Raw genomic sequence first — 27,197 nt, 5'->3', positions numbered from 1 at the left:
ATATTGAATATATATTATTATCTTTTATTGTCATCTTTATCCTTTTCATCTCAATAATATTGGAAAAAATAAAACAATGGTGCTTTTCAGTTTTATTTACTGTATGTGGAACAAGGCATGCTACATGCCCACAGATGCAAGACACATACAACAGCAAAACACATGACACTTCTACAGCGCTGAGATGACACTTTACATGTACACTATAAAGATGGCCTTAACAATGCCAACACAAAGATATCTGATGAAAAAATTGCTTTAATTAAAATACAATTAAGATGATCTAATATATTCCTCTCAGCACTAATTGCGCACAATGGACTGGTACACACATTGTGATTAAATGTAAAATGAACTTGCATCTTAAACAGTTAATACTGATCCGAAAAGCTGATTATCTTTTCATATTGTTTTGTAACTGTTTTGAAACCCTATTGTAACTCTAAGGATTTTTATTATTAATCTTCTGCCGTAAAACTGATCGTGCAGACCAAACCGTAAGGCTTAGAGACTTGAAACTTGGCCAGATGGTAGGCCTCAATTTGGGGAGAGGCTGACAAGATATGACCCTGATTGGCCAATAGGGGGCACTATAGCGATCAAAAGTTTAAAATCGCTTATAACTCCAAGACCATTTGTCGTAGACTCAAAGTGTATTATATCATTGGATATAACAAAACGTACATCTCCGATTTTATTTCCGCCATTTAGAATTTTGTCAAAAACCTACTTTTGCGAATGAGCTATAACCACGCAATCGTAAGTCTGATGAAAATTAGCATGCAGTGTCTTTGTCCAAGGTGCCATGATAGTCTATGAGGACATTGGCATATCTCAAAAAACATGGCCGCCATCGGCCAATGAAGTTTGAGCACCTATTAGACAAGGTTAACGGAGGCCAATCGGAATGAAACTCGATGGACATGTACGACTAGGTCTATAAGAATTTTGAAAGAAATCGGCCACTAGTTGGCGGTAAAGAGCTTTATACCTCTGTAATCGTGTGGTGTTTCACACGTCCACACAATATGCATATCATTTGATAGATCTCCTCATACTGAACAACCTTAAGAACCACTGCTCCTCATACTGAACAACCTTAAGAACCACTGCTATCAATCAAATTGTTCATTAAATATTCGTGATTATGTTAAAAACCTACTTTTGCGAACTAGTCCTAGGTTTTTTTGCTCAATCTGAATAAAACCAATGCAGTAGAATTCTCTGGACTCTCTAGATCAATAATTATCGAATAATGTTGAACTTTTGCATTTGGATGGCTATAACGGGGTCATTTTAAAATGTGTCTTTGACAAAATGTCCCTGAAAGCCTATATCTCTTCAGGGAATGCTCAGATCTTCTTGAAAATAAGAAAGTACATGTGACATATGACTCTAAACAAGCATGCAAAATTTCAAAATGTGCCTCTATAACAGTTTAAAACGTGAACATTACTATGTTCCTATATGATTATATTGGCATATTCCCTTAAATTTCCATTAAACCACCAGATGGCATTTGGCTCATTTTGCTCACTAAAATGGTTTATTTCAAGGGTTTTTTCATTTGAAATTACATTTAAACTTCATTAAATCATTATAATAACATTACAAGTCACATTTTGTCAAGGTTTACTACTAAAGTATTAGTATTGACAATTGTGCCATATTGAGTAATGTGAATCCTGAAGGAGACTTGCAGTAAACATTTTGTTACCCATCATATATTTCAAATGTCTGTATCTACAACAGAATGTGTGTGTGTGTAGTCCTAGGTTTCTGAATAAATTCTGAATAATAATTTATAAAGACATGTGAAATGCTTATAGACTATTAAAAGATATTTCCAGAATGACATATCCCAATTGAAAAAACATTTGTGTGTGTGTGTGTGTGATTGATTACCGGTGGAAACCAACACTTTTAAAATGAAAGTGAGCCAATGATTGCTGCCATATGCTGGTAATTCTACTTATTAATAAAGTCTTTTCACAGGTGCTTTTGCATTCATATTTAGACATTATAAAATCACTTGTATAACAATTACTATTATAACATAATCATATTTTGTCAGAGTTTATCACTTAATTTGTACTGAGCTCTCAGTTTTGACAATTCTGCCACAATGATTAATGTGAAACCTGAAAATGCTGTTATACAAAGGAGATTTGCAATACGCATTTAGTTACCTATCATTTATTTCAAATATCTATATGTACAACAAAATGTGTGTGCACGTGTGTGTCCAAGCATGCTTAGAGAGTATCAGGTATTATTGTTCAAGCCTTTCATTCTTTTTTGTATACGTAATAACATATTCTCCATCATGAATATTTTATGGCATCAGGCTGTCAGCTCTACATCTCTGGTTGGCCTAGATCCCGCAGCTATAGGCCTATTTATTTTTGTTACACTTGTGTATTCAGGCACATGACAGGACCATTGACCCATCCAGATGTCAGTATTTCTATGACTTTTATCTGTACATGCAGATTGAGATTTGAGCACCATTGCTCAGTGTCTTTAGTTTTAAGCGCATTCTGGTCAACAGTCAAACATGGCATGTAAGCTGCCATATGATCTCCATTAAACGAAATCATTTTTTTGTATAGGCACTGCAACTTAAATGATCAGGCACATTAACATGATCAATATGACATTATGCATAAGATATAACAAAATAGCTTTGCAAGGCACTGATTAAGAAATCATATGCAGATATAAAAAAATATGATGAAAAGTATATGATAATGACATGAAAATTTAAAAACATAATAATGCTCACGGTAATTTTGTAAGGAGTTAGCAGGAATTACTGGAAATAACAACAAAAACAAAACAAAAATAAGACCATTTCAAGATCATTTGGCACATGAAAACATGTAAATAAATATACAATGATTTTGTAAAAAAAGTAAACTAATTTAAAACTGATTTTCAAACCAAGTGGTAAATCTCTTCAAGAAAGCCTAAAGTTAGATTAACATTATGGTGATGATGATGTTTAGTTGTAGGCAACGGGACCTTCAGTTCTGTGTCGGCTCATTTGGAGCGTCCACTGGAGTGTTTGAGTTCGGAGGTAGAAGCTTCATCATGTTAAAAAAGGTGACGACCTGACCAGGAACCTCTGCCAGAACACACTTAGCGAGCTCCTCTTTAGGAGCCTACAGAGAGAGAGAGACGAGAGAAAACATTAGTCATCATATTTTCCTCTATGAGCAGCAGAGTATGGTTTGAGATGGTTATAAGACAGGGCAGACAACATAAACTTTATGCTGCGGAAAGGCGCTTGGTTACGTTAATGGTCTTTGCCCACCAGCTGAGCATGGTCAAGACAGGGCAGACAACATAAACCTTATGCTGCAGTCATGTCATGTTGAAATTAACCAGTTTGGCATGGTAATGGACATTACTTCAATTAACAAAAATGCTTTTTAATAGTTATAGTTTTACAAACAGTTTCATAATTGTGATATGACAAATGCAGCATAAATTCATCATGCTTTAAAAAACCCTCATGCCTTGCATTTCATTATCATTCAACGTCCTTCCTTTGCCTCAGTTTGGGATGCCGTTTTAGGGCAAATATGGCATCCATGACCACTAATCCTGCAACAGTGATGGCTGCTTTCAATAACACAGATGAGTTTGAGAAAAAACAACCTCCTGTCTGACAGCCGAATGCTTTGAGGAGCGCTAGTGTGCATTAAAAACATTCAGACAGACAGGTGCATGGCAGAGGTCAGGTACAGATAAAGAAGAGAGCCCTACATGTCTATGAGTTTTTTGGCTCGTGTGGAGGCGGCAGGTTTATATAGCTGAAGTAGGATGTGACTTGTTGTGGTAATTCTGCAAGTACACATTGGGCAAGCATTTCTCTTGAGGCCTGAAATGAAATGGACACAAAGGTACAGGTGAGACGCTACAAGCCATTGCATGCTATAGGGACTTATTAAAGGTAGGGTAGGTAGGATTTTTATAAAAAACTTTTTTTCAAATTTGTTTAAACTGTCTTTATATACCAATACATAATTAAAATGTAAGTGCTCTGAAAAAGAGAGTTTAAAAATCGAGTGACTGTAGACCTTTTAATCTGCAATAAACACAGCTCATTATTTCCATCCGGGACGAAACAATTGATTGGTTTGGGCGACTGTCACTCACTCTCGCAACCATGGCTACCACCACTGTTGCTAGATCTGCCCATATGCGCGCGCACCCGTTTGATTTGAGGAGTGCAAGAGAGGCGCGGAACCTACGAAGAGTAAAATTATGGCAGAGAGAAAGAGCATTCAAAATTCAAAGCACCTGCATATGCAGTCAGCGAAGGCAAACAAGGCAAAAACTACTTCCTCGGACCCTGGTTGCCCGCACTCTTGAACGACCTCCTCTGCTTCGACCTCGACCCCAGACCTGTCCTTGAACCGACGATGCGGTACTTGTCACCGGAGTGTAACGTTAGTCCTCATCAGAGTCAACAATGTTTTCATCATGTAAACTCTTACATGCAAAACACCGTATATGTTATGACTCTTACATGAAATTCACCTTCATCACAGTTTAACTGATGGTAATGGAAAAACGTGTATCAATGCAACCTGTTTTTAGCTTTGCCTTATGACTATAGCTCGTTACCTATAGCCTAAATATAGCTCGTTACCGAATCAAACAAAATATATTTTAAACTTTACCAGTATCGATATGCTAGCTTGATAGTGAGTACTAAAAGCCATCTTATTTGTTTATATTTATAGTGATAAAGTTTATTACATGTGATTCTGACATGATGTCACTGCATGCACTGCGCTCCTTCCTCTCCACTCGTCTCAGGTAAATAAATACGTCTTCCTGAGCCTGAGCATTTGGCGTCGCGCGTTCATGTGTTTTGGGGGCGTGGCTTTGGAAGGAGCCCAGAAGGGAGGGGGTGGAGTGAATGGAAATAATTAGCTGTGTTTACAACAGTCGTGAGAGGTCTACAGACACTCGATTTTTATACTCTCTTTTTCAGAGTACTTACATTTTAATTATGTATTGGTATATAAAGACAGTTTAAACAAATTTGGAATGTTTTTTTTTTGAAAAATCCTACCTACCCTACCTTTAAGGGAATAAAACACTATGAATTAAGTTTGTGTTGTTCTGCTCTGCTCAGTGTCTACTGGCATAAAGAATTATGAATTGAGAATTATGGTTCCATTAATGGTCTTCGCACACACATTATCCACCGATTTGGACAGAACACCAATAAATGCAGTCTAAATCCTAAACTAATGACTTTTATAAGCAAATGAATTAAAGGAATACATTGCAACACTTTTGCTTGTTCTGATTGCTTATTCATATCTTTTATATAAATGATACAGTAGTATTTTATAAAAATAATTAATAAATGAAATGTTACCACATCTTTTGTTTGTTTCTGCTGTTATTAAATATACAATGCATTTATGCTACTTCTAAAATACATACCTTTTGCAAGAACTATTACATATTTATTTAGTCGAAATTATCGAATCACTTGGCAATTGAATTGCAATTTTTCCCCAAACATGAATCATTAAGAACCCATAATTGTTGAATCAAGGATTTGATCTAGAACCTGAATTGATATATTCCTTGCGATTCCCATCCCTAATTATGGCCACCATGAATATGCAAATAAAATGATGAATCATATGAAAATTAACATATAAATACACATAACTGTAGTATCACTGCTAAAGATGAAATAATACTCCAATTAGTTCTTAATTTTTTCCTTCAAAAATTAAAAATCCTATGCAGCCAAAACACAATAATGTACAGTTCCGTTCAAAATACAAAAAAAGTTTGGAGCCAGTAAGATTTTAAAAAATAAATAAAAATGAACACTTTTATTCAGCACGGATGCATAAAATTAATCAAAAGTAGCCAAAAGACATTTATGTTCCAAAAAAAACAACTGTTTCAGAAATTCTAAATAATAAATGTTTCTTGAGCAGAAAAATCAGCAAATTAGAATGATTTCTGAAGGATCATGTGACCCTGAAGCCTAAAAGTAATGATGCTAAAAATTCAGCTTTGCATCACAGGAATCAGTTACATTTTAAAATATAATCAAATAGAAAACAGTTATTTTATATTGCAATAATATTTCACAATATTACTGTTTCACTGAATTTTGATCAAATAAATGCAGGCTTGGTGAGCATAAGAGCATTTTACTGCCCCCAAACCTCTGAACGGTAGTGTAGATCTGAAAAAGAATACCTCAGAAAACACCAAAAGCTGCATGAGTTTGACCCCAAAAGAAAAAAAGCAAAAGCAAATGCTAGCCCAAAATAGTTTGTGTACAAAACTCCTCAAACCAGTTCTCCACTCACGTTCTGGAACTTTCTGAAGGGCACAAACTGCACGATGTCACGCACAGCCGGTTCTCCCGTGATAGACTTCAGACGTCCGTCATCTCCGTCCAGAATCTCCATGTCTCCGAAGTCGGCTTTGCCTACGCCCACGATGATGATCGACATGGGCAAGCGTGAGGCGGCGACTATGGCCCCACGCGTCTGATCCATGTCTGTGATCACTCCATCCGTGATGATCAGCAGGACGTAGTATTGCTGAAACAGACAGGGGGCGGAGTCAGAGAGACATCAAAGAACCAGTGGATCACATGTTTGAGTTTGGGTTGAACCTCACCGACGCCGTCTTCTGCTGTAAAGCCTGCTGTGCGAAACGAGCCACGTGGTTGATAATAGGAGCAAAGTTCGTAGGCCCGTAAAGTTTGACCTGAGGAAGGCACATCCTGTAGGCCTCCACCACTCCCTCAATACCTATGGGAACAGATTACACACGCCATTTCTTGTTATGGGAATCACTTTCTTGGTGCTCCAGAGGGTGGAAGACTGATATTGTCACTGTAACATACCTGCACAGAATGGATTTGCAGGATTGAAGTTGAGAGGAAACTCGTGCGACACCTAGGGAAAAAAACAATACTAAACTGAGGCTTCTGGGAGTTTGTCACAGCAATAACAGCAGATGTACTTTCATTTACCTGCCATGTAGGAGGAATCTGGGCGCCAAATCCAAAAGCAGGAAACATTTTGTCACTATAGGATATGAAAAAAAGCATGAGGCATATGTTTTTGTTGTATGATGAATTAAAAAAGTAACGGGCGCCCTTGTACCTGTCATAGTCCTGGACCACAAGGCCAACTGACCAGATGGCTGAGAGATATTCATTCACACCTTGAGGACTGATGAAATGTAAAGAATCAGGTAACCTGGGGTCACCATTTGACCCTGTGAAGTCCACGCCCACCTGGAGGAGATGGAAGATGTGAACCACATGGGTATGACATGAGTAACCTCGCTCCAACATGAAGGAATAGAATTCATCAAGATAGAGTACAAACAAATATAAGTCTTTGCAAAAATTTCTGTCTTTTTATACATCACAAATAAAATAAATAACAAATAAAAAAGTATTTATATTTAAATATATAATGTTTCTTTTATTTAATTTATTATTTAGTATTAGTACTGTTTTTATAATTTATATTGTTTTTTTATAATATTTATATTTATTTATATCTATATTTATATATATGAATACGATATACGATATATTATGATATACTAAATAATATGCTTTGTCAGCAAATACAATTATATGCAAACATGTATGCATGTATAATAAATTAAGTAATGAAATAATACATAAATAAATATATTATTTATATTCTAAATATAACTTAAATATTTATTCATTAATATTATTACTGTTTTTATAATAAATTTAAAATACTTTTTATGTGTATTATAAAACATTGCCTCGATGTAATACATGCTGTCTGTTCATAAATAAATGTGTATATATATATATATGTGTGTGTGTGTGTGTGTGTGTGTGTGTGTGTGTGTGTCACATTTATGTGAAAATAAAGCAACACACATATGTTAATAGAAAAGTTTCTTTCTGTATAATTTAAGTTGAATGTAGAACTTACAGTGAAATTTATCTGGCATCCTCCCATGATGTAGTCTAGAAAGGTGTATTCCCTGGTAATCTGAGACAGCAAAAAACAACCATGTCCAGAAGCGTTTTGCATAATGCAATGTGAGGAATGTTTAAAATGAAATCAGACGAGTATGCTTAAATACCACCGTACCTGACAAACTTTCACACTCACAACTCCAGAGTTCTTATAATTTTTCTTCTTCTGTTTCTTCTTACTGTTTATACAGTCAAATTCGGCCTGCAGGAGACAAATCAGCTGCTTTAGTTCAGAAACCTTCACACATTCATCAGGTACAGAAATCAAAAGTGTGTTCAGGATAATCCCACCGGAGCGCTGCGGGAGGCCGTTTGAAGACGCTTCATAGTGGTCTCAAAAATCCCAATCAAATCATGAGATCCATCGTTGTCGTAATCGTAACATTCAACCTAAAAAAGGGGGTTGAAAAATACAGCATGAAGTGATCTTAGGTGAATGATATTGGAGAATAAAAGAGAAGGGAATTGAGAGAGGTCATGCAAAAAAGCCCACTAAATGAAGAACCATAGATAAGCACAGATCTATGGGTCACTCTCTTCTCTTCATTCAAAAACTAGTTAGACACCAGGAAAACAGCACACCAAACAGGTTAGTTTGAAGACCCTGTTTAAACCTGGTATTAAGACGACGCTAAATGTGACCCTGGACCACAAAACCAGTCACATGGGTCAATTTTCTGATATTGAGATTTATACATAATCTGAAAGCGCAATAAATAAGCTTTCCATTGATGTATGGTCTGTTAGGATAGGACAATATTTGGTCGATATACACAACTATCTGAAAATCTGGAATCTGAGGGTACAAAAAATCGAAACATTGAGAAAATCGCCTTTACAATTATGTTCGCGATTGTGCTGCATTCACTCACAAAAATAAATGTTTTATATATTTACAGTAGGAAATGTACAAAATATCTTCAAGGAACATGATCTTTACTTAATATCCTAATGATTTTTGGCATAAAAGAAAAATCAATAATTTTGACCCATACAATGTATTGTTGGCTTTTGCCACAAATATACCCGTGCTACTTGTGACTGGTTTTGTGATACAGGGTCACAAACACAGGTGTAGATGGGGTTTAAAACGTTTTGAGTTTGTCCACTTTCGACCACTGTAGTCGAAAATGCATTCGACCGGATTGCTTTTGTCATGTGGTCAAACAGCCACAAAAGACCGTTTTCTCTCCGCCTACTGACCTGACGGATAAACATTATGGGTAACGCGATAGCCAGACAGGATTTAAACTTTGTCGGCCGAAGACCCAAATTTGGTTTGAAGTCGATATCTCGCCCTCGTCCACTTGTGATCTGCTCGACCAAAACTAATACCAGGTGTAAACAGGGCCTAAGTGAGGAAATGTATGAAAGATGTTCTAGATGGGCAACCTGCCATCTCCACTGTTGTCTACATAAGATTAGAAAAAAGAACATTCTCTGAATTCTTTTCTAGAACAGCGAGTCTTTCTGAGGAAATTGCGTCATTTGTACTCCATGAGTTACTACTGAAATACAGTAATTAACAGTATTGTGAACGTAGTTATATCATTTGAATTTTCATTTACAGTAACTGTTTAATGTGAAATGCAAATATAACATTTAAATAAGTATAATTAATTATACTCAAGACTAAAATTTCATCATTTGATATTGTTTTTAGTATTATTATTACTTTTTATTACTATTCATAATCAGTAGTATATTATGTATCTGTATTATTAATTTTTATATACATTCATAGTCATTTGTAATCATTGTGTTTTGTGAATCGTAATGTTCTTCAAAACATATGTGGGGGAGAGAGACTTTGGGTGACTTTGACTGTGTGCGGGGAGAGTTAGAGACTGAAAGTATTTGCAGTGTATAGTAGTTTCCACCGGAATAGTATATACATTCCTATGCTAATGGGAACTACATGTTTATCTGGTAATGTAGTTTTTTTTTTAGTCAGCATATAAGAACTGAACTAAAAATAAATAAATAAATAAATAAGAGATCTCTTGACAAAATAACTGGTGTCTATTTCCATGAAATTAAACAACAGGGGAAAAGCAAGATTTTTAAATCTACAATACAAAACTTATTTTTTTTAATTATTAGTATTATTTTAATAATATAATTGTATATATTCTATATATTTATAGATTCTATTTAATTAATTTAGTTTATCTATCAGTAAATTTGTATATCCCATTTATCACCATTTCATTTGAATGAGTTATAATAAATAAATGAATTTGACCAAAATTATACTAAAATGCTTTTACTGTTTATGTACTTTTAAATGCCTTATAGATATCCAGAAAAATTGTCTTTGTCCCTCCACTTTCTGTCCATTATTTTACCTTTGGGGCAGTTGTGGCCTAATGGTTAGAGAGTCGGACTTGTAACTCGAAGGTTGCGGGTTCGATTCTAAATACTGTGTGTCCATGGTTTGCAGTGTGTGTGTGTGTGTTCAATACTCACTGCTCCTAATGTGTGTGCACTAACTTGGATGGGTTAAACGCAGAGGACAAATTCCGAGAATGGGTTGCGATACTTGGCCTTCACGTCCTATCAATTCACCTTTATTCATATTTCATCTTATTTGAACCATTTGGGTATTATGGATGCTTGTTTCCACCAGGAAATAAAAAAATAAAAAAGGTAATTCTGACTTTTTTCTCATAACTGCAAGGTTTTTTTTCGCAATTCTGACTTTTTTTTCCTCAGAATTGAGATATAAACTCAAAATTGGGAGATAAAACATAATTGTGAGTTTATATCTTGCAATTCTGACTTTATAACTTATAATTGCGACTTAAAGAAACAAAACCAATGAAAGCTATGTAAAAAGGTAATTGCGACTTTTTCTCTCACAATTTTGACTTTTTTATAGTCAAAATTGTGAGATAAAAAGTCGCAATTACCTTTTTTATTCCATAGCAGAAACATAGCTTTCATTGGTTTTGTTTCTTTAAGTCTAGCATTAACCTTTCAAATGTAAATTTAAGGATTTTAGGATTTCAAAATTTTCCGATACAAATGCCATTGTTTCCTGAGAATGACCTTATTAGTTAAAGAGTTCACACATGAAATGACCTCATTCAGGAAACAACAGTTTGACAGAATAGCTCCCTTCTACTGATCTATGAAAGACACACTAGCAGCTATTCAGCGACACACACATTTATGAATCAGACATTCTGATGAAAAATACCTTCTTGTATGCTGACAGTGAGTTTCCCATTAAGATGCTTTTGCAAGAAAAATAAAAAAGTCACTGATTGTAAGCCACCAAAAAACCCTCTGTCTGACAAGCCAAAGCAAAGCCAGAGTTGCATAGCCTGTACAATTAAGCCAGAACAATTACAAAATGTTAATCTAAGAGGCAAGCATTTCACATGACACTTGTGTTAGCACAGGGAGCCTTTTTAACATTATAATACATTTTCATAAGGACCAATAAACACAGACTCTACCTTGATTGGTTTCTCCATGTCCCCGGCACAAAGAGACCGTAGAGGGATTTTAAAAGGCCTCCAGCAAGGATTCAAGTTATACTTCACCACCTGGTATGAAAGATAACCATTAACACTTACAATAAACATTAACAACAACCATTCAGAGACTTTAAAGTGGACCTATTATGCCTCTTTCAAAGTGTTGTTATTTGATTTTGTGGTCTACTAGAATAGGTCTTCATGCTTGAATGTTCAAAAACACATTCTTTTTCACATATTTGACATTGTTGCAGCACCTCTCTTCCCAGTCTGTCAGTAACGCTCCGGGGTTTCCCCAAAGCATCTTTAGCCAACTATGGTTGGAAGTTCTGTCGTAATCAGCATAGTTCAATGAGTCAGTGTTTCCAGAAACCATAGTTCCACTGAACATTCGCAAGCATCATCACAAATTTGTGTGGTTGTAACGACAGCTCTCGCCTGTGGTTATTAGCATTGTTTCTTGTTTGCATGACATGTGGACTTAAAGGAGAACTCCGGTCAATTTTAACATTGAGCTCATTTTTTTGTAAATTTGGAGTGCTGTCAGTACAGAGAACAACGACAAAAATCGGTGTTGCCTACACCACGTTATCCTCTTTTTAAAATTTGCACCCTGTTGACTTCAATAGGGCAAGTTTTAAACCTGCTTTTAGCCTCTTAACATCCTTGATGTGTCATTACAGCCAATGTGAGTGATTCCTTCAGAGTGAACGCGTGTGAATCTGACTGCAGTAGATGTGAAAGATATGAATAAAAATGAAGTTAATTCGGCCAGCGCTCATACCTGTATTTACATCCTGTTTTCGGTTGAAGTCCAAAGTAGTCGATTGTCGAGTTCACGCGCGTGATCATAGGTAACTAAACATATGCGCGTGAACTCGACAATCGACTACTTTGGACTTATAACAGGATGTAAATACAGGTATGAGCGCTGGCCGAAATCGCTGTTAAAATTGACCGGAGTTCTCCTTTAAATCCTTATCTTGAACAAAATAAGCAAGCTAACATTCAGTGCAATCTATACATTTCATTTCGAATACATACAAATTTTATTTACATCTTTTAGTTTGTCAAGATATTTAAAGCACCGTTTTTTAAGAGTGTGCATGTGCGTACATGTTCTAGTATGTAAGAATCTGGAAATAAGCCAAAATTTAGGAATCAGTCCTTAAATCACCGTAATTTAGCAAAAAAAAAAAAAAGATCTCAAACTGATTGATTAAAAGAAGTTATTACTCCACCACGTGCATGACATCATTATCCAACGTGGTTGAACGACAAATTTGCGACAAAATGGTTTCAGGAAACAGTCGTGACTAGCTAGCTGATATCTTCAACGATGCATCGTACTATGGTAGTTAAGCAGCGAGTTACGCTGTTGTATGGGAAACGCAACCCTCTTTAGATCCTGTCTCTATAAAGCCTCCGTCCGAAAACCACAATGTGCTCTGATTAGTCGACTGGACCAGTGTGTTGTGATTGGTCAACCTCTTTTAGCGTGTGTGTTTACGCTCTTACCATAATTGCGAGTTTCAACAGACTACTAACTCGACCAGGCCTCGTTCCTTTTCTTTCGCGTATGGCTTGGAAAAAATTCTTTAAATGAGGAATATTTTGTAACGTGTATGTTCCTGGAAGAAAACTCAAGACTACAATCAAGGCGTTTCAGGGAGTTCAGAAACAGTGTGCACTGATACAGAGAATAACTCCCTTTTGAGTGGATTTGTGCTGTGTAACTATTAGGGATGCTCATATTGACCGTTTAACCGTTAACCGAATGTAAAAATTTTGACCGATTAATATTATCAGTTAAACGGTTTAAAACGTTTTTTTTTAATCTTTTTTTTTAGTTTGCTGCATGGTTTAAAAATAAAATACTATATAGCTTATATATTTATTAACTCACGGAGCGCGTCGACACCTTTTTTACAGTCTATGGTCGACACGCGCAACCACACACGTCTCGAGACGTTACCTGTGTATTCCCGTCCGATGGGACATCCATCCCATCGGAGAGGGTGTTTTCTGCCGCGGGTCTAACTGTCAACAGGCTGCGCTCCAGACTGACCCCACATCACGTTGATGTTGCTTTTTTAAAATAGAAAAACGAAAAAAAAAAAATGCCGTTTTTTTCTAAAGCTTTGTTCAAACGGATTCAGTGTTTTCTTTTTGTCATCTTAATTTGTTAATTATTTAAGTTTAAAAAATATATTTAGTGTAGGCCTATTTTGTTTTTTATTTGTATTATTTTATTCTGTTTTTCTCTCACTGTCAGAAATGCTGCAGGTGCGTGAAAATTTAAACTGAATCCAGGTTCTGTTGTTGATCTGTTCTGTATGCTGCTGTTTGCACTTTACACGTTAAAATAAACCCTTTGATAAAAACTTTTTTTTAAAGGGTCACAGATACTCGTCCATTTTATTTGTATTTATTGCAATTGACCCTTCGCAAAGACCCGCCCCCCTTAGTTACTGTCGCTATGTCCGACAAGCTATATGCTCCTCTCACGTACACCATGTTCTCACGCAGTGAAAAATACATTGCGGAGCAGAGAGGAGACTGACAACATGCTGACAGACAGGACAGACCAGGTTACTTTTCGGTTACTTCTGATATTAAACATATTAAACAAAGTCTCACCTTTCAAATTTGGTCATTTTTAAAAATAAATTTAAACGATACAATAGGCTACATACCGTTTTGTGGATCTTAAATGTGTCTGACAGATCGCTGTAGAGCATCCGCTAAAGCTGCTCGTGAACCGATCATCTCTTCCTTCTATAGCATCAAATAAGTTATGAATTAACATAAGAAGGAATGTTGTTTTAAACCGCGGAAAGGCGTCAGTACATTCCGTTTTTCAAGTTCAAATCCTCCCATGTTAATCTGCTAGCTAACGTTATCTCTCCTGACTGCTTTGTCGGACAAAATGGCGTATTATGATTGGTGAGATCGGCTGTCAATTCAATATTATAATCTTATCAGTTAACGGTTAATAATCGATTAACGAGCGGCGGTTGTCGGTCGGGAAAATTAATCGAAATGAGCATCCCTAGTAACTATACAGACATTTTTCATGCTCAAACAGCAACATTACACTGAAGAAAGTTTAAAATGTAAAAAAAGCATAATAGGACCCCTGTAAGTTTGTGTACATCTACATACAAACACACAACACACAATGCACCTCAGTTCTGTGAGCAAGCTGCCAGCCTGTTTCCGTCTGCCTGTAAAATTCCAGGTACGGGTCTGATTTTCCAAGGAAATCCTGCAGCAAATTCCACATTTAGACATCAAATGCATTTTGCCTTTTAAAAGTAAAGAGAATTCACAAACTCACGTCTTACCTTTTTGTCCAATTTTCTGGCCTCCACCTCAAAATTCACAACTCTGTTGTCCTTGATTTCCTCTGCACTGATCTAATGTGAACAAATATTTGCTGTTACAACAAATAGTGATCATATGGACAAAGACATACAGTACCATTCAAAAGGTCAGCACAACTTTTGTTCATCAAGGAAGCATTAAATTAATTGAAAGTGACATACAGTTTGGACTGGCGGTCTGGTTCTGTTCTTAGTTTAGTTGTGTGCCAGAAGTAATGCTAAGCTTGATTTCTTTTGAACTTTCAATTCATCAAAGAATCCTGAAAAACTGTATCATGGTTTCAACATTAACATTTAAAATGTTTCTTGAGCAGAAAAATCTGCATATTAGAATGATTTGTGAAGGATCGTGTGAGACTGGAGTAATGATGCTGAAAATTCAGCTTTGCATCACAGGAATAAACTAAATTTTTTAAATATATTAAAATAGAAAACACTGTTATTGTACATTTGACATTTGTACATTTCACAATATTACAAAATAAAAAAAAATTGATCAAATAAATGCAGCCTTCGTGAGCAGAAGAGACTTACCAACCCCATACTATTTAATGATAATGTATGTCTATCACCAATTATTCCTTACATATTCATGTGAACTTTCAGTTGATATGAATATGATGTTAAATATCATGGACATTCACCGTAATTGTTCCCTTTCCTGCAGGTTTTTTGTTCTTCAGCACCAAAGGTCTCGTCAGCTTGCTACTGGAAACAATCTGTACAGAAATTGAAAAAAAGGGGGAAAAAACACATTAGATAATATTTTTAAAAAAATAATTAAAACATGGATGCTTTGTTATATACTCAACTGTCTTACCTGACCCAACGAGCACTCAAACTCGCCCAGGAAGTCGTCATCACTTAAATCGATAGTTTTATTGTCAATATCATAAACTGCAAATCTGAGTTTCTGAACGATCTCAAAGTAGTAATCAATGACAAACTTCTTGGCAAATTTTGGGCACAGGCAGTTCTTAACCCTCTCAGTTCTATCGACCTACGAAACAAAAACACGTTCTGTTTTTAAATATTCATTTTCACATAGACAGACATTTGAACAATTTGCACAACAAGTCGACTGACTTCAAACCACTGGTTTCCTGATGCATTGAGCAGGACACACAGCGGGTCGGATTTGGACCCCACATCCATGTCCAGCAGGTTTTCACAGGAGACCGTCAGCTCCACCTTGGACACACACTGAGTTGCCATTGGACTTGCTGAACTTGCCATGGGAACTGAAAGCATTTGTGATAAAAGAGGATTTTTAAGCCACAAAACTGGCAAATAGTCATATTAGGAACAATCCAGTGGTTTCTGTATTTCCCTTCGTGCTCAATAACATGATGTGGCCTCTATAACCACTACTTAAATAGGCCAAGCAGCAATATGTATGATAAGGTCATATATCATTTAGGCCTACTTAATGTTTTTAGCACCTAGACATGTACAGGGGTTGGATAATGAAACTGAAACACTGGCCAAATAGCTTGAGTTATAAGCAAAGTTTTAGTTTCCCACGCTACTTTTATTTGTTCGAATGGTCTGACTTGTCAGAACACATTCTGTTTGAATCCAACTGGTTCTGCAACTAAAGTATGACAATGTGAATATAGTTTAGAATCAATAAAGGATTTATTCAGGGTTGATAGTTTTGTTTCGTTGTAAATAAATGTTTCATTTGAACTGATAATGGTGGTCATAACATCTCATTTGTACTATAACATTACTAGTCACACATGGCATAACCACACTTATTGTGGTAACCACATAACCACAATGTATCTTATTTAAATTAACACATTTACAGTATATATGCCAAAACCCAAAAGTGATGTCCGGACAAGGAAAACTGCCCCATCACACATGAGTTAAAGCAAACACATGTAATACTAACATATAATAATAAAGCCGAAGTTTATGTATGTGTTTAAGCAGTTTACTTTGTATTGTGTATAATCATAGTTATATTTTAGTGTATAATCTTATTTAAGTGTGAATAGTAGCGTGAGTAATTTAGGCCTCTGCAGTGATTGACAGGTGTGTGTGTGTGGAGTTGAGCAGAGTGATCTGTAGGCTACAGTAATTTAAACAGAAAGTGAGAGGAGGTGTGTGAGGAGTCACTGTCTGCGTGAGAGGAACAATGAAGGCTCTTGAATGGAAAATTTGACTTAATATCAGAGCAGTCAGTCATCTCATGTCAGATCTCACCACAGATCAAAGATTTCGAAGACTTGTTTTAATAGATGCTCAATAAGTGATACGTTATTTATCCTTACAGTAAACTAGGGTACCAGATGGCAATATACCATAATGTTTTCTTATACTAAATGGCTAATATTATACCATGGTATGTAGCCTAAATGAACTCCAAGGTACTTCTCACAAATAGCTTTGGGCATGTAAAAAAATAACTGGTACGTGATCAGGGTTATCATAGTTAACTGAAACTAAAACTGAAACCAAAAACATTAAAAGAATTGTTACTTGAAATAAAATAAACGTTAACTGAAATAAAATATAAAAAACAAACATATTTTATTTCAGCTATTTGCTGATTTTCATTAAGTGTATGCCTACTAAATTAACTAAAGCTTGATTCATTTGATGTACTAAAATAACTAAAAAAATAATAAATTTTTTTTTAAAATAAAGTTAAACGGTTATGCAGAAACAAATTCACAATAAAATTAGAGCATGAATAAATAAAAAGGTGCCAGATAATAAAACAAAAATAAAAAGTTACTGATCTATAAATATAAAACTAAATAATTCATGTAACGTTACATACTATTAAAGCCGTTTTGATTTTGCATTTGACACATACGGTATAGATATGGATCAGCTAGAGACACATTTATGTTTACAATGACGTCATCATCTTACATTGTGCAATACGCATGTTGCTACGGAAAAAAAAGAAAAAAAAATGTTGCTACGGAAATTCTGTACGTGAGGATCTCGATTTCAAGCCATGAAAATAGTCGGAATAGCTTACCTCGGGTAGTTAGCAGTTGGTGTCTGACAAGGAAAGTTAATAGTTTTTTATTTAGTCTGGTTTCTCTTTCCTTGTGTCCCAACCTCCTCGATTATGTGAGGCTGGCTGTTGTAAATGTATAGTGAAAGCCGAGTCCCCAGACCCTAAGTAAAGCGACTGTTTTGATCTGTACTTGAGGGTGTGGGACCGTTCACCGTTGAGCCGCCCCGCTGGCAATACTGCGCATGCGCGGTAGAGTAGGAAACGACTGTGACAGCCAGTCAGTGGGAGTGTCTCCACAAAGGGCAAGTTGCACACTGAATTCAGAACCGCATACTAGCATACTACTCTTCCTATTTCTTTCTATGGCACAAGTAGTAAAAGTAGAGTAGTAAAAGTATGCGGTTTTGAATTCAGCAATGTTTTGGCCAATAGTAGTTTAACCAAGCAGTAGTAATCAGTCTACTTCTCCAATTCAAATTAGGCCGTGAGCAGTAGGTAGGTTATGTGACTTCAGGCAGTAACAACTAATTGACATTATTCCAGTCTAAATATCTTGAAAATAAGCAGGAAATACAGAGACAGCATTTAAAAGTAATTCAGTATTTGGGGGGGAATTGTTACAGGGATAAGTCATGGTAGTAGGCTACTGTGAAACATTTCCAAACACAAAACTATCTCAACATAAAAAAGCAACAACAGCAAAATTAATCAAATTGAAAAGTCAATATATTTATTTAAACAAAAGCTATGTACTATAATAATTTCAGACAGAATAACACAAAACTGTGCTGATAGTCTCTATGGAAACTCTGAAGGACTGTGCCACTTACCAAGAAGTATTCAAGAATATATTTGTTACAAACAATCTTTCATCGTTTTAAGTATTTATTTTATTTAGTTACATTGTTTTAAAAGTGACTAAACTTTATTAAAATGCCATAAACAGCAATAAACAAAAATTCATCAGTTGATCTAAGCAACATATATCTATTCAGCCAACATTTATTACAGCAAGTTTATACACTAGCTATATTCATTTTGGAGCTGGTGTATTTGTGAATGACTCATATAAGCTGTCCTTTAAAATTAAAAAAATATATCTTAAAGTAGATAGTTGTCAACCTTGAAACATTTGAAATATATAATCCAATTGTCAATATAAACTTTTTTTTTTTTTTTTAAAAAGCCTAATGAGCATAGGCAGTGCTGGTCTACTGTTCAATTTTCACAAAAGATATAAAACACACATATGACCACAATATTATACAGTAAAACAGGAACCGAATCAAACAGATAGCAGCAGTCTAGTGTGCCACTAAAATTTCCCAGAGTACAATTCCTTTAGACAGATCAGCTCTTCTGTCATTTCCTGGTTCTGGTTCTCCATCATGGCGATGCGCATCTCTAAGCTCCGCACATAGTCCTTCTGCCTGCGTCTGTACTCTTTGGCCGCCGCCCTGCAAAAAGCACAAGCAAAACGGGCAACACACCACATTGACTGGCTCTGGAGCCTCTGGCCTCCAGCAAACACACATGCACACGTCACCATCTTTCGCACGCGGGACAACACAACCATGCAGCTGTCATCTTATCGAATATTACGAGCGGTGGCTAGACATTGCGTGAAAAGCACGTTTGCCAATTTGTGGCAGCTCTGTAAACGATATAGTCTTTAGTGTTCGGCTTGCAATGGACTGTTATTCGGTTTTGTGACAGTATAGGTCTTTAAGAGCCTTGAGTTCTTCAATGAGCATCTTGTTCTGTTTTTCAAGCACGGCAACTCGGTTCTCGAGACATTTGACATATTCTTTCTTCTTCCGCCGGCATTCCCGGGCAGCTTCCCTGGAAGCAACAACAGAGAGGCTCTGTGAGCATGAGTCCTGTAAATCTTACATATTGTTTTCAGGTCCCACTTCATGCAAGTCAGAAATGCAGAATATCATCGTGGCAAGCATGGAAACGCAAGTTAAGTCCAAACCGGGAAAGCTTGAGTTGTGAGTACTTGTATATGTGCATGTGCAACGCAAATGATTCCACAAGCCAAGTTTTTCTAGTCTAAGCATAAGATAAAACAAGTATGAAAGCTGAAAGCAAGCCAATGGATGCAACAGAAGAACTTGTGAGGCCTCAGATGTGGATGGAAAGACCAACAAACACACCAAGACAGACAAGCTGCTTGTAATATCATGCAAAAAGAAAAGGCTGATATAATGATTTCATGCTCTTAGGCGACAGAATACAGTGGTAATCCTGGAATGGGGAAGGATGTCTGGGCATTACCTGTTTTTCATCAGTCGGTGTTCCCTCTTGCGTGACGCGTCATTATCCAGCTGCTGAGGGCTGGGAAGAGACCCGGATGAGCTGTCATTTACCTGGGAATGTCCAGATGCGGGAGAGGAAATCTGATATGCAGACATACCTCCAGGGGTGGCTGCAAAAACACATCCGTTTACAGAGGAACAGTTTTTTTTCAAAGACTTTTATTCTTAATGTTGTTACAAACAAGAATATTTTTATTTGCTGGCAAGTAGTTGAGTTTTTGACCCTGCTAATATTTTTATTGGCCACAAAAATACCAAAATAATATTTCATTTTTATATTTAGAATTATCAATAAACTGTATGTTTTCTTTACAAATGAATAAAACTATTTACAACAAATGACCCAAATCTCTCTCACAATGGTCCCAGGTCATATTTATTGTTTAGCCCTGCACCAGCAATATTTAAGCAATAACAGCACATTGTTGTGGTTATTGTTCTGGCTGTGCTGGGCATTACTGCTATTCCGGTTATGTACAGAGATCTCAGAGAGTATTTGGACACTAATGGCACGCTATGAACACTTATGCATATAAGGCAAAATATTAAACAATTGTAAACCATTTTAATGCAAGATTTCAAACAAAACATTTCACAAAAAGAAGTGTTCTAAAGCTTTTTTGGGCCCACTTCATAACCAAGATAATCTTTATACAAAAGCACTGTGTATGCAATACAAAAATAAATAAATCTGAAAATAAATGGTTTAGTAGAGTTAACATTACAACAAAAACAACTAATTACTTTCCAGGAAATTTATTCTAAGCAACTTTCCTCTTACATGAATTATAAAAGTCAAGGTTTTCCAGGATGAGTGGAACCCCTGACAGTTTGCAACAAACATGTCAATTAGGTCGAGCAGAGATTGATGACTTTTTGCCTACGACAGCTAGAAGGTGTATATTATCGAGAAAAACTCTACAAGCATACCAATGGTGACATTTAGACGTCATTGTGGTTGAGAGTTGTTAATCAGTGGTTAATACTTGTCTAAAATAGAAAGAATGAATGCAAACACATCTCCATATTCTTATATGCACAACTTTAAGCATAAATAGATTTTTTTTATTATTATTATTATTATTTATATTTACAGATTATAAAAGAATACTGGCATGGAGATGTGATAGAAATATTTTATGTAATGGGTATTTTCAAAATTAAATGTACAGAGAAATGCAGACTAAGGATGCTCAGGTCAAAGACCATATATACTTACCCAAAAAGTGCTTAACATACTTGAACTAACAGTCATATGATTATCTTAGATCATTACAAACCAATCACCGTAACAAATCACAGTGAAAAAGACTTGAGTGACATTGATTTTTACTCAACTGTATGATTTAAATGTACATGTATCTTTCTATTCAGGAGATTCACTTGGTTGTTGTGACCAGTGATCTGACTGTGAATAAAACTTCATTCCTGCAAAGAGCAACTTGGGAGTCGTGTCAGGTATATGCTACGCTCAAAAGACCACCACAGAGACAGTGATAGTGTTGGAAGATTATAGAGCCGACCTCGGGGTGAGGCTATACTACTCTTAGTATTAATGATCCTGTGTCGGACCAGCGTACACCTGAGAAGGACGGTGAGAGTGTATAGATACTAAAGACCTGTGAGCTCATGTGTGATTGAGGTAGTTATTGTACCTTCTTGACGGGATGCCGTCACCATCCTTCAGGGAAGTATTGGATTGTAAGTATTCAGGGAATTACCTTGAGATACTGTTATTATTATTAACAACTGAAAGTTGTTTAAATTGTCCATGGTGAAGAAGTCAGATTTAGGTTGTGTTCGTATTGAGAATTTCCACGACAGAGTTTATTCTGAAGTCTGATATCATGAGTCCATGAATATTACCATGCTACTAAACAGGCTTGAGGATCAACAGAATCAAATGTCTGCAAGGTCCACAGGCATTGAATTAATACCCACTAGAGATCAGCAAACACATTGTGTTGCCACTGAGTATGTCACAGTGTTAGACTGTACACAGATCTACTCATGGTGAGGTTATAAACTGGATTTCACACCAACGAAGGCTCCAACATATTTGTGCAGCGCGCAACATGCAACCATCCTGCTCTTTTGAAAGCAGAGTGAATCAATTTCCACCAGAAGCCACAAACTATGTGGTCACAAGTCACATATTACACCAAGCAGCAGGTCACATGGGAGACTTGCACGATTGAAAGTTCTTACTTTTTGATCTCTCTTCACTGAAACTAATGAAATAAATGTACAAAGCTTATGAACAATTAAAAAATGACACACAGCAAAATAAGCAACATATCTTTACGTCTCTGATTCTCGTTGTCTCCTTGGAGGCTGTGGCACAGTCTAAAAGATGATTAATTTAGAAGTCTTGCTCTCGCAAAAGGAGCTGCTTGTATTCACAGCATGACTCTGAACTGACGTCAATGTACATCTTATTTTCTGTTCAGCATTTACATTTCCCTGCTGGTGTTCAATTCCAGGAAACAAGATGACGTCAGCCGCACTGTGAGTGGGCAGCGCATTCATGCGTTTCAGAGAGAGAGAGCGAAAGAGGTGCTGAAAGAAACAAGTGAGGGTAACAGAGGGACTCAGCGGGGAGCAATAAAATCACTAATGTAATAATTTCGGTTTTTAGCCTGTTGCATGCTGTAGAGATGACCCATAGCAAGAATATAATAAGAAAACAGATTCGATACCCAAGAAAATCATACATCATTTACTCAGTACCATCTCTGTGTGTCTCTACCAAAACTTCAAAGTTTTGTTTGGGCATTTGAAATATTGATTGTCTGTTCATATTATCTGAACACTGTCAAATCAAATTTAAAATTACCCAATCAAATCAAGAGGAAAAACAACCAAAATAAACGGAGGTATTTTAAATGCAATCTTTAAATGTATTGTTAAATGTGGTGAAAAGCGCATAATAACCACAAGAAACAGCCAACGTACCTGATTCTGTCTCATCTCCAGTCACAGCCATATATAGTGAGCTGAAAGCTAGTCTGTCTCTCTCTGCTGTCAGCATGCAATGATGCCCAAACCACAAGCTAAGTGTGCAGTCACTGTCAGGGCCATTGACATCACTATGACATCATTGGCCTCCTGATGTCAGTAACGCAGTGGCTAGCGGAGCCAGCCCTTCCTTCCCCCACCCCCCTCTGTCAGACCAAAGCAGACTACAGAAGCAAAGGCAGTTTTTTTATGTATAATACTGTCTCTAGATTTTGTTTTCTATTATGGTTTCAACAGAAATAAGATGTATTATGTACAATGTCATGTGATATTGTTTTGGAAAGCCTGCTTTTCATTTCAAGCAAGCAGTGCTGACATGAATTTAAGCACCAGAGTTCTTTGGAAGGCTGTGAATTGCATGAAACCTGTCAGGAACATATACGGATCACATTTCACCCAAAAATAAAAAGAAAGAATTACAATACCATTCAAACTGTTGGGGCATTAAGATGATGTGAAAGAAATTCAGCAAGGACGCATTAAATTGACCGAATGTAATAAATGACAACATCATTACCTTGGCCCGTACTGTCAGACACAATGTAGGTGGCATTCCTGGAGTGGACAGCAAACTGCATTATGGGAGACCTAGGCCATGAATTGAAGGTTTCATATCTCTGTTGGCAGGGGAGAAATTGGACACTGCCACTCTGGTTGACGGAGACTTCAGAATAATAAAACAAAAGTCACATGAGGACAAGCCTGTGCATTTGCATACTTTTGATTTTACAATGTTTAAACAATCACCTACAGTGGCCTCAAAAAGGTATTTTTATTCTTTCTTAAAGAAAGACAGCACAAGCACATTTTTAAAACATTTCACAAAAAAGGTTTGCTGAGTTTTAAATAATAAAATAGATTTAAAATTTTGCATAGTATTTGAATACTTTTACTGGATGTTAAACGTAATGAGAAAATGGCTCAGAAAAGTAAAGTTAGTTGTTTGGGACCATTTGGTTTGATATTTTATAATGCAATGACATTTATTCATTTTAAAGTGTAACTTAAGAGTGTGTCCAAAAGTGCCTAAATAGATTTTGGAGCCACTGTACATGGGAAATATGTCTTTGAAATGCCTCACTGAAAGGGCCTGCATTGGTGTTGTTGAAATTATTTCTTGAGGATGCCTCAGCGTCAATCTTCTTTTCTGTATCTTCATCTTTTAGATAGTCACCCAGATGTGTACTGGTAGAAGAGTCTGGGAGATCCCCTCTAGCGTTTTCGTCTTTACAAATTACTGATGATGCCTGATTAAAAAGAGGTTTTGATTATTAAGATTTAAAAAATAAATAAAACAAATAATCAGAATACTTTTTTTATGCACTACTCCTTAAAAACTTCTTTTCTGAATCCCTGATTTCTTCCTGCCATATACATAGGGTCACATATAGGCTGCAAGAAGGACCTTATGGTGATCTTGTGATGAATACCTACAGTAATCTGTGAGGTTTAGATCACACACACATGATTTTCCAAAGCACAAAAGGTCATTCCTACGCTTCTTTCCACCTGCCACCTACATGTGCGACCAGATCACAGTCACACACGTATGAACCCACTTACTCAGTCACTCAGAGACACCACATAACACTGAAGCTGTTCAGAGGAGACTGTGCACTATTAAAAATGATAAATTGAGTTTTAAAGGGAACCCCTGTGACCAGAGGTGGTAGGTGCATCCCAATTTGAGTACTTATGCACTATTCTGTGCTGTTTTGCAGTATAAATAGTGCGAGTAGTGTTTACACTGCATTTAAGTCCATTTATTATGCCCTTCCCGTGCTAACTTCCCTGTTTTGTAGTATAAATAGTGCGAGTAGTGTTTACACTGCATTTAAGTCCATTTATTATGCCCTTCCCGCGCTAACTTCCCTGTTCCCTCCAACTCGTTCACTCAGATGTACATCATTGTTTAAGTTGCACGAGTGCCCTCTACTGGCAGAACCCTTGCAATGTGCTTAAATGCCCTAGCCAACACAATAAACTATAACTGTGTAAAAAAAAAAACAGTCAGCTTAAGGTAGCTATAAGTATTACACAATTGAATGTATGTCAAAATAACTCCAATATCATACAATAGAGTTGTGGGGGGTGGGGGTAAATTAAGCGTGATCTGCTGTGATGTCACAATCGTGTTGCATTGTGGTCTATGGGCATGCCTGAAGTGTACCTACTGAATAGACTTGGGCTGCATCCGAAATCGCATACTTCCCTACTAGTATGTAGCAGGCGAAAAACAGTATGTGACAAAAGTATGTCCAAATTCAGAGTACTCATAAAAAAGAAGGCAAAAAGTCCCCGGGATGACCTACTTTTTGCATTCGATGGACACTTTACTATCCCGTGAGCCGATTTATGAATGAGATGAAGCTACGCAACTGACGCATGATAATGACAACATGGTGAATATAGTACGTCCAGATTATATTCATACTGGACACATTAACACTATATAGAACGTACTTTTTAGTGGCCATGAAGTAATTATTTAATTCAAAATAAGTACCTACTCAAGAGACTTGGTTTTGGATTTGATTTCTGTTTAAGCAAATCAACCTGCGTTTTTTCAGCTTGTTCTTTTTAATTGTATCTAACAGCAGAATTCATGGTGAAAAACTACATTACCCATGATGCTGTACAGAAAATTAGACCAAATTAGTGAGTCTGTATGTAATAACGTTAGTATGTAATATAATCTCTCTCTCTAATATATATATATATATATATATATATATATATATATATATATATATATATATATGCAGGATTTGCAAAACACTTCAAATACATATTTTTTTTATTTTATCTCTTCAAAAAATTATTCGATTATGCTGTTCGCAGTGCTACATGGGATTGTAGTTCCTTTCCTCAGTAAAGCTTAAGTACACAGTCTTGTAACTTACCTTTGTCATTTTTTCCGATTTTCAAAAAGTTTTTGCTTCAAAACAAAGTTTGTAATATTATGATTCGCCTCGTAAGTTAGCTGATTGACTTGGTTCATGGGCCATTTTTAAAAAAATCCCTATTTTTTTAAAAATCCCTATGGGAAAAAAGAATAGAAAATATAACGTTAACGTCACTTCCGGAATCAGCGCTGCTGAAGAAAGACTACAATGTTCAATGACACATATAACATTCATACACTACACGGTTGAGTACACATATAAGTTACATAACTTAGTGAATAAGTGCGTCAATTAGGACAAACCCTACATTTATTACACAGAATTACCCTTTAATTTAAACTGAAATCCCATAAATTGTGGCAGTAAAGACAGTGACTTTTAAGTTGTAGCATTCAGTCAACTTTACCTGTGCATCTTCTGCAGACCGAGTGATTGTTTGTCTTGCATCTCCTGCATCCATTCTGCTTTAACGTTACACTAAAGAGATAACAAAAATAGCATTTCGGAGTCTCAGATAAAATGAAAATAAGTAACGTTAAATAATAATAGTAATAAAATACAAATCACACTCGGAGTGGTTTGAAAAGGGATTTAGCCTAAATTAGGATGTAATATATAAATATTTTAAGGTGTGAGCAGTAACGTTAGCCCTATCGTTACTGAATGTTTAAACTGGCTAGGTTTTGTGTTAGAAGATGACTTATGTTTTTCAAAAATAAGTTATAACTTACTAGCGTTAACTTAGTTCTTCTCACAACAAATTTGAGATGTCCTTTAAATGCTTTAAAAAAGTGTCAAGGGGCAGAAAAGTTAGTGTATTCGTCGAATGACATCTAATATTGTAGTTTAAAACCATTTCTTACCTTCTTTTTTAATGAGAAAGTCGTTTGTGTTGTAAAGCGAACGAGTGGTCGTCGAGTAACGTTACACAGTGAGGCGAGCGGTTTGGTTTGTAACGGTCAATTTCATAATAAGCGCGAGCTCTTAAGTAAATTGACTCGCGCGCAGTAAAAATATATTATCTGTACTACGATTTTTAGGAATGCAAGCATGTAAGTGC

General features: G+C 36.2%; 2 protein-coding genes and 1 long non-coding RNA gene across 5 annotated transcripts; all 3 read right to left on the bottom strand.

The window, feature by feature from the left end:
• Window positions 1-3: 3 nt before the first annotated feature.
• Window positions 4-18,133, bottom strand: cpne3 (copine III). Of its 3 annotated transcripts, none has more exons than XR_014604495.1 (17): window positions 17,911-18,131; window positions 15,996-16,150; window positions 15,730-15,909; window positions 15,554-15,628; window positions 14,871-14,942; window positions 14,711-14,791; window positions 11,503-11,592; window positions 8,330-8,428; window positions 8,154-8,240; window positions 7,992-8,051; window positions 7,170-7,303; window positions 7,037-7,091; window positions 6,908-6,959; window positions 6,679-6,812; window positions 6,363-6,599; window positions 1,099-3,164; window positions 4-1,066 (listed from the first exon to the last, which is right to left on the bottom strand). XR_014604495.1 is itself a non-coding variant. In XM_084102842.1 (17 exons), the coding sequence occupies exons 2-16, from the start codon at window positions 16,143-16,145 to the stop codon at window positions 3,776-3,778; spliced, it is 1,617 nt and encodes a 538-aa protein (XP_083958968.1). In that variant the 5' UTR covers window positions 16,146-16,150; window positions 17,911-18,133; the 3' UTR covers window positions 4-3,164; window positions 3,772-3,775. The 3 variants fall into 3 exon arrangements, 2 of the variants coding, with proteins under 2 accessions (XP_083958968.1, XP_083958967.1); XM_084102842.1 differs by adding an exon at window positions 3,772-3,886 and having other exon boundaries at window positions 4-3,164; window positions 17,911-18,133; XM_084102841.1 differs by having other exon boundaries at window positions 4-3,164.
• A 467-nt stretch (window positions 18,134-18,600) lies between these two features.
• cremb (cAMP responsive element modulator b) lies at window positions 18,601-23,307 on the bottom strand. Its single transcript, XM_084103422.1, has 3 exons — window positions 23,169-23,307; window positions 20,173-20,323; window positions 18,601-19,734 (listed from the first exon to the last, which is right to left on the bottom strand). Exons 1-3 carry the CDS (start codon window positions 23,242-23,244, stop codon window positions 19,590-19,592), a joined length of 372 nt encoding a protein of 123 aa, XP_083959548.1. The 5' UTR covers window positions 23,245-23,307; the 3' UTR covers window positions 18,601-19,589.
• A 453-nt stretch (window positions 23,308-23,760) lies between these two features.
• LOC311075376 lies at window positions 23,761-26,615 on the bottom strand. Its single transcript, XR_014604482.1, has 3 exons — window positions 26,544-26,615; window positions 24,313-24,478; window positions 23,761-23,895 (listed from the first exon to the last, which is right to left on the bottom strand). It is a non-coding gene; the product is annotated as an uncharacterized lncRNA (long non-coding RNA).
• Window positions 26,616-27,197: the final 582 nt, after the last annotated feature.

The sequence above is a fragment of the Abramis brama genome (assembly GCF_963993115.1).
Source record: "Abramis brama genome assembly, chromosome: 24".
NCBI lineage: Eukaryota > Metazoa > Chordata > Actinopteri > Cypriniformes > Leuciscidae > Abramis > Abramis brama.
This window is presented reverse-complemented; position numbering and strand designations above follow the sequence as displayed.

Coding starts and splice junctions, on each gene's coding strand:
- cpne3 (XM_084102841.1), bottom strand. CDS start 16,145: ATGGCAAGTTCAGCAAGTCCAATGGCAACTCAGTGTGTGTCCAAGGTG. Junction 8,052..8,153: donor TGAGTGTGAAAGTTTGTCAG/GTACGGTGGTAT, acceptor TTGCTGTCTCAG/ATTACCAGGGAATACACCTT. Junction 7,092..7,169: donor GTGGTCCAGGACTATGACAG/GTACAAGGGCGC, acceptor CATATCCTATAG/TGACAAAATGTTTCCTGCTT.
- cremb (XM_084103422.1), bottom strand. CDS start 23,244: ATGCTGACAGCAGAGAGAGACAGACTAGCTTTCAGCTCACTATATATG. Junction 20,324..23,168: donor TGGAGATGAGACAGAATCAG/GTACGTTGGCTG, acceptor GTGTTTTTGCAG/CCACCCCTGGAGGTATGTCT. Junction 19,735..20,172: donor CACCGACTGATGAAAAACAG/GTAATGCCCAGA, acceptor TGTTGCTTCCAG/GGAAGCTGCCCGGGAATGCC.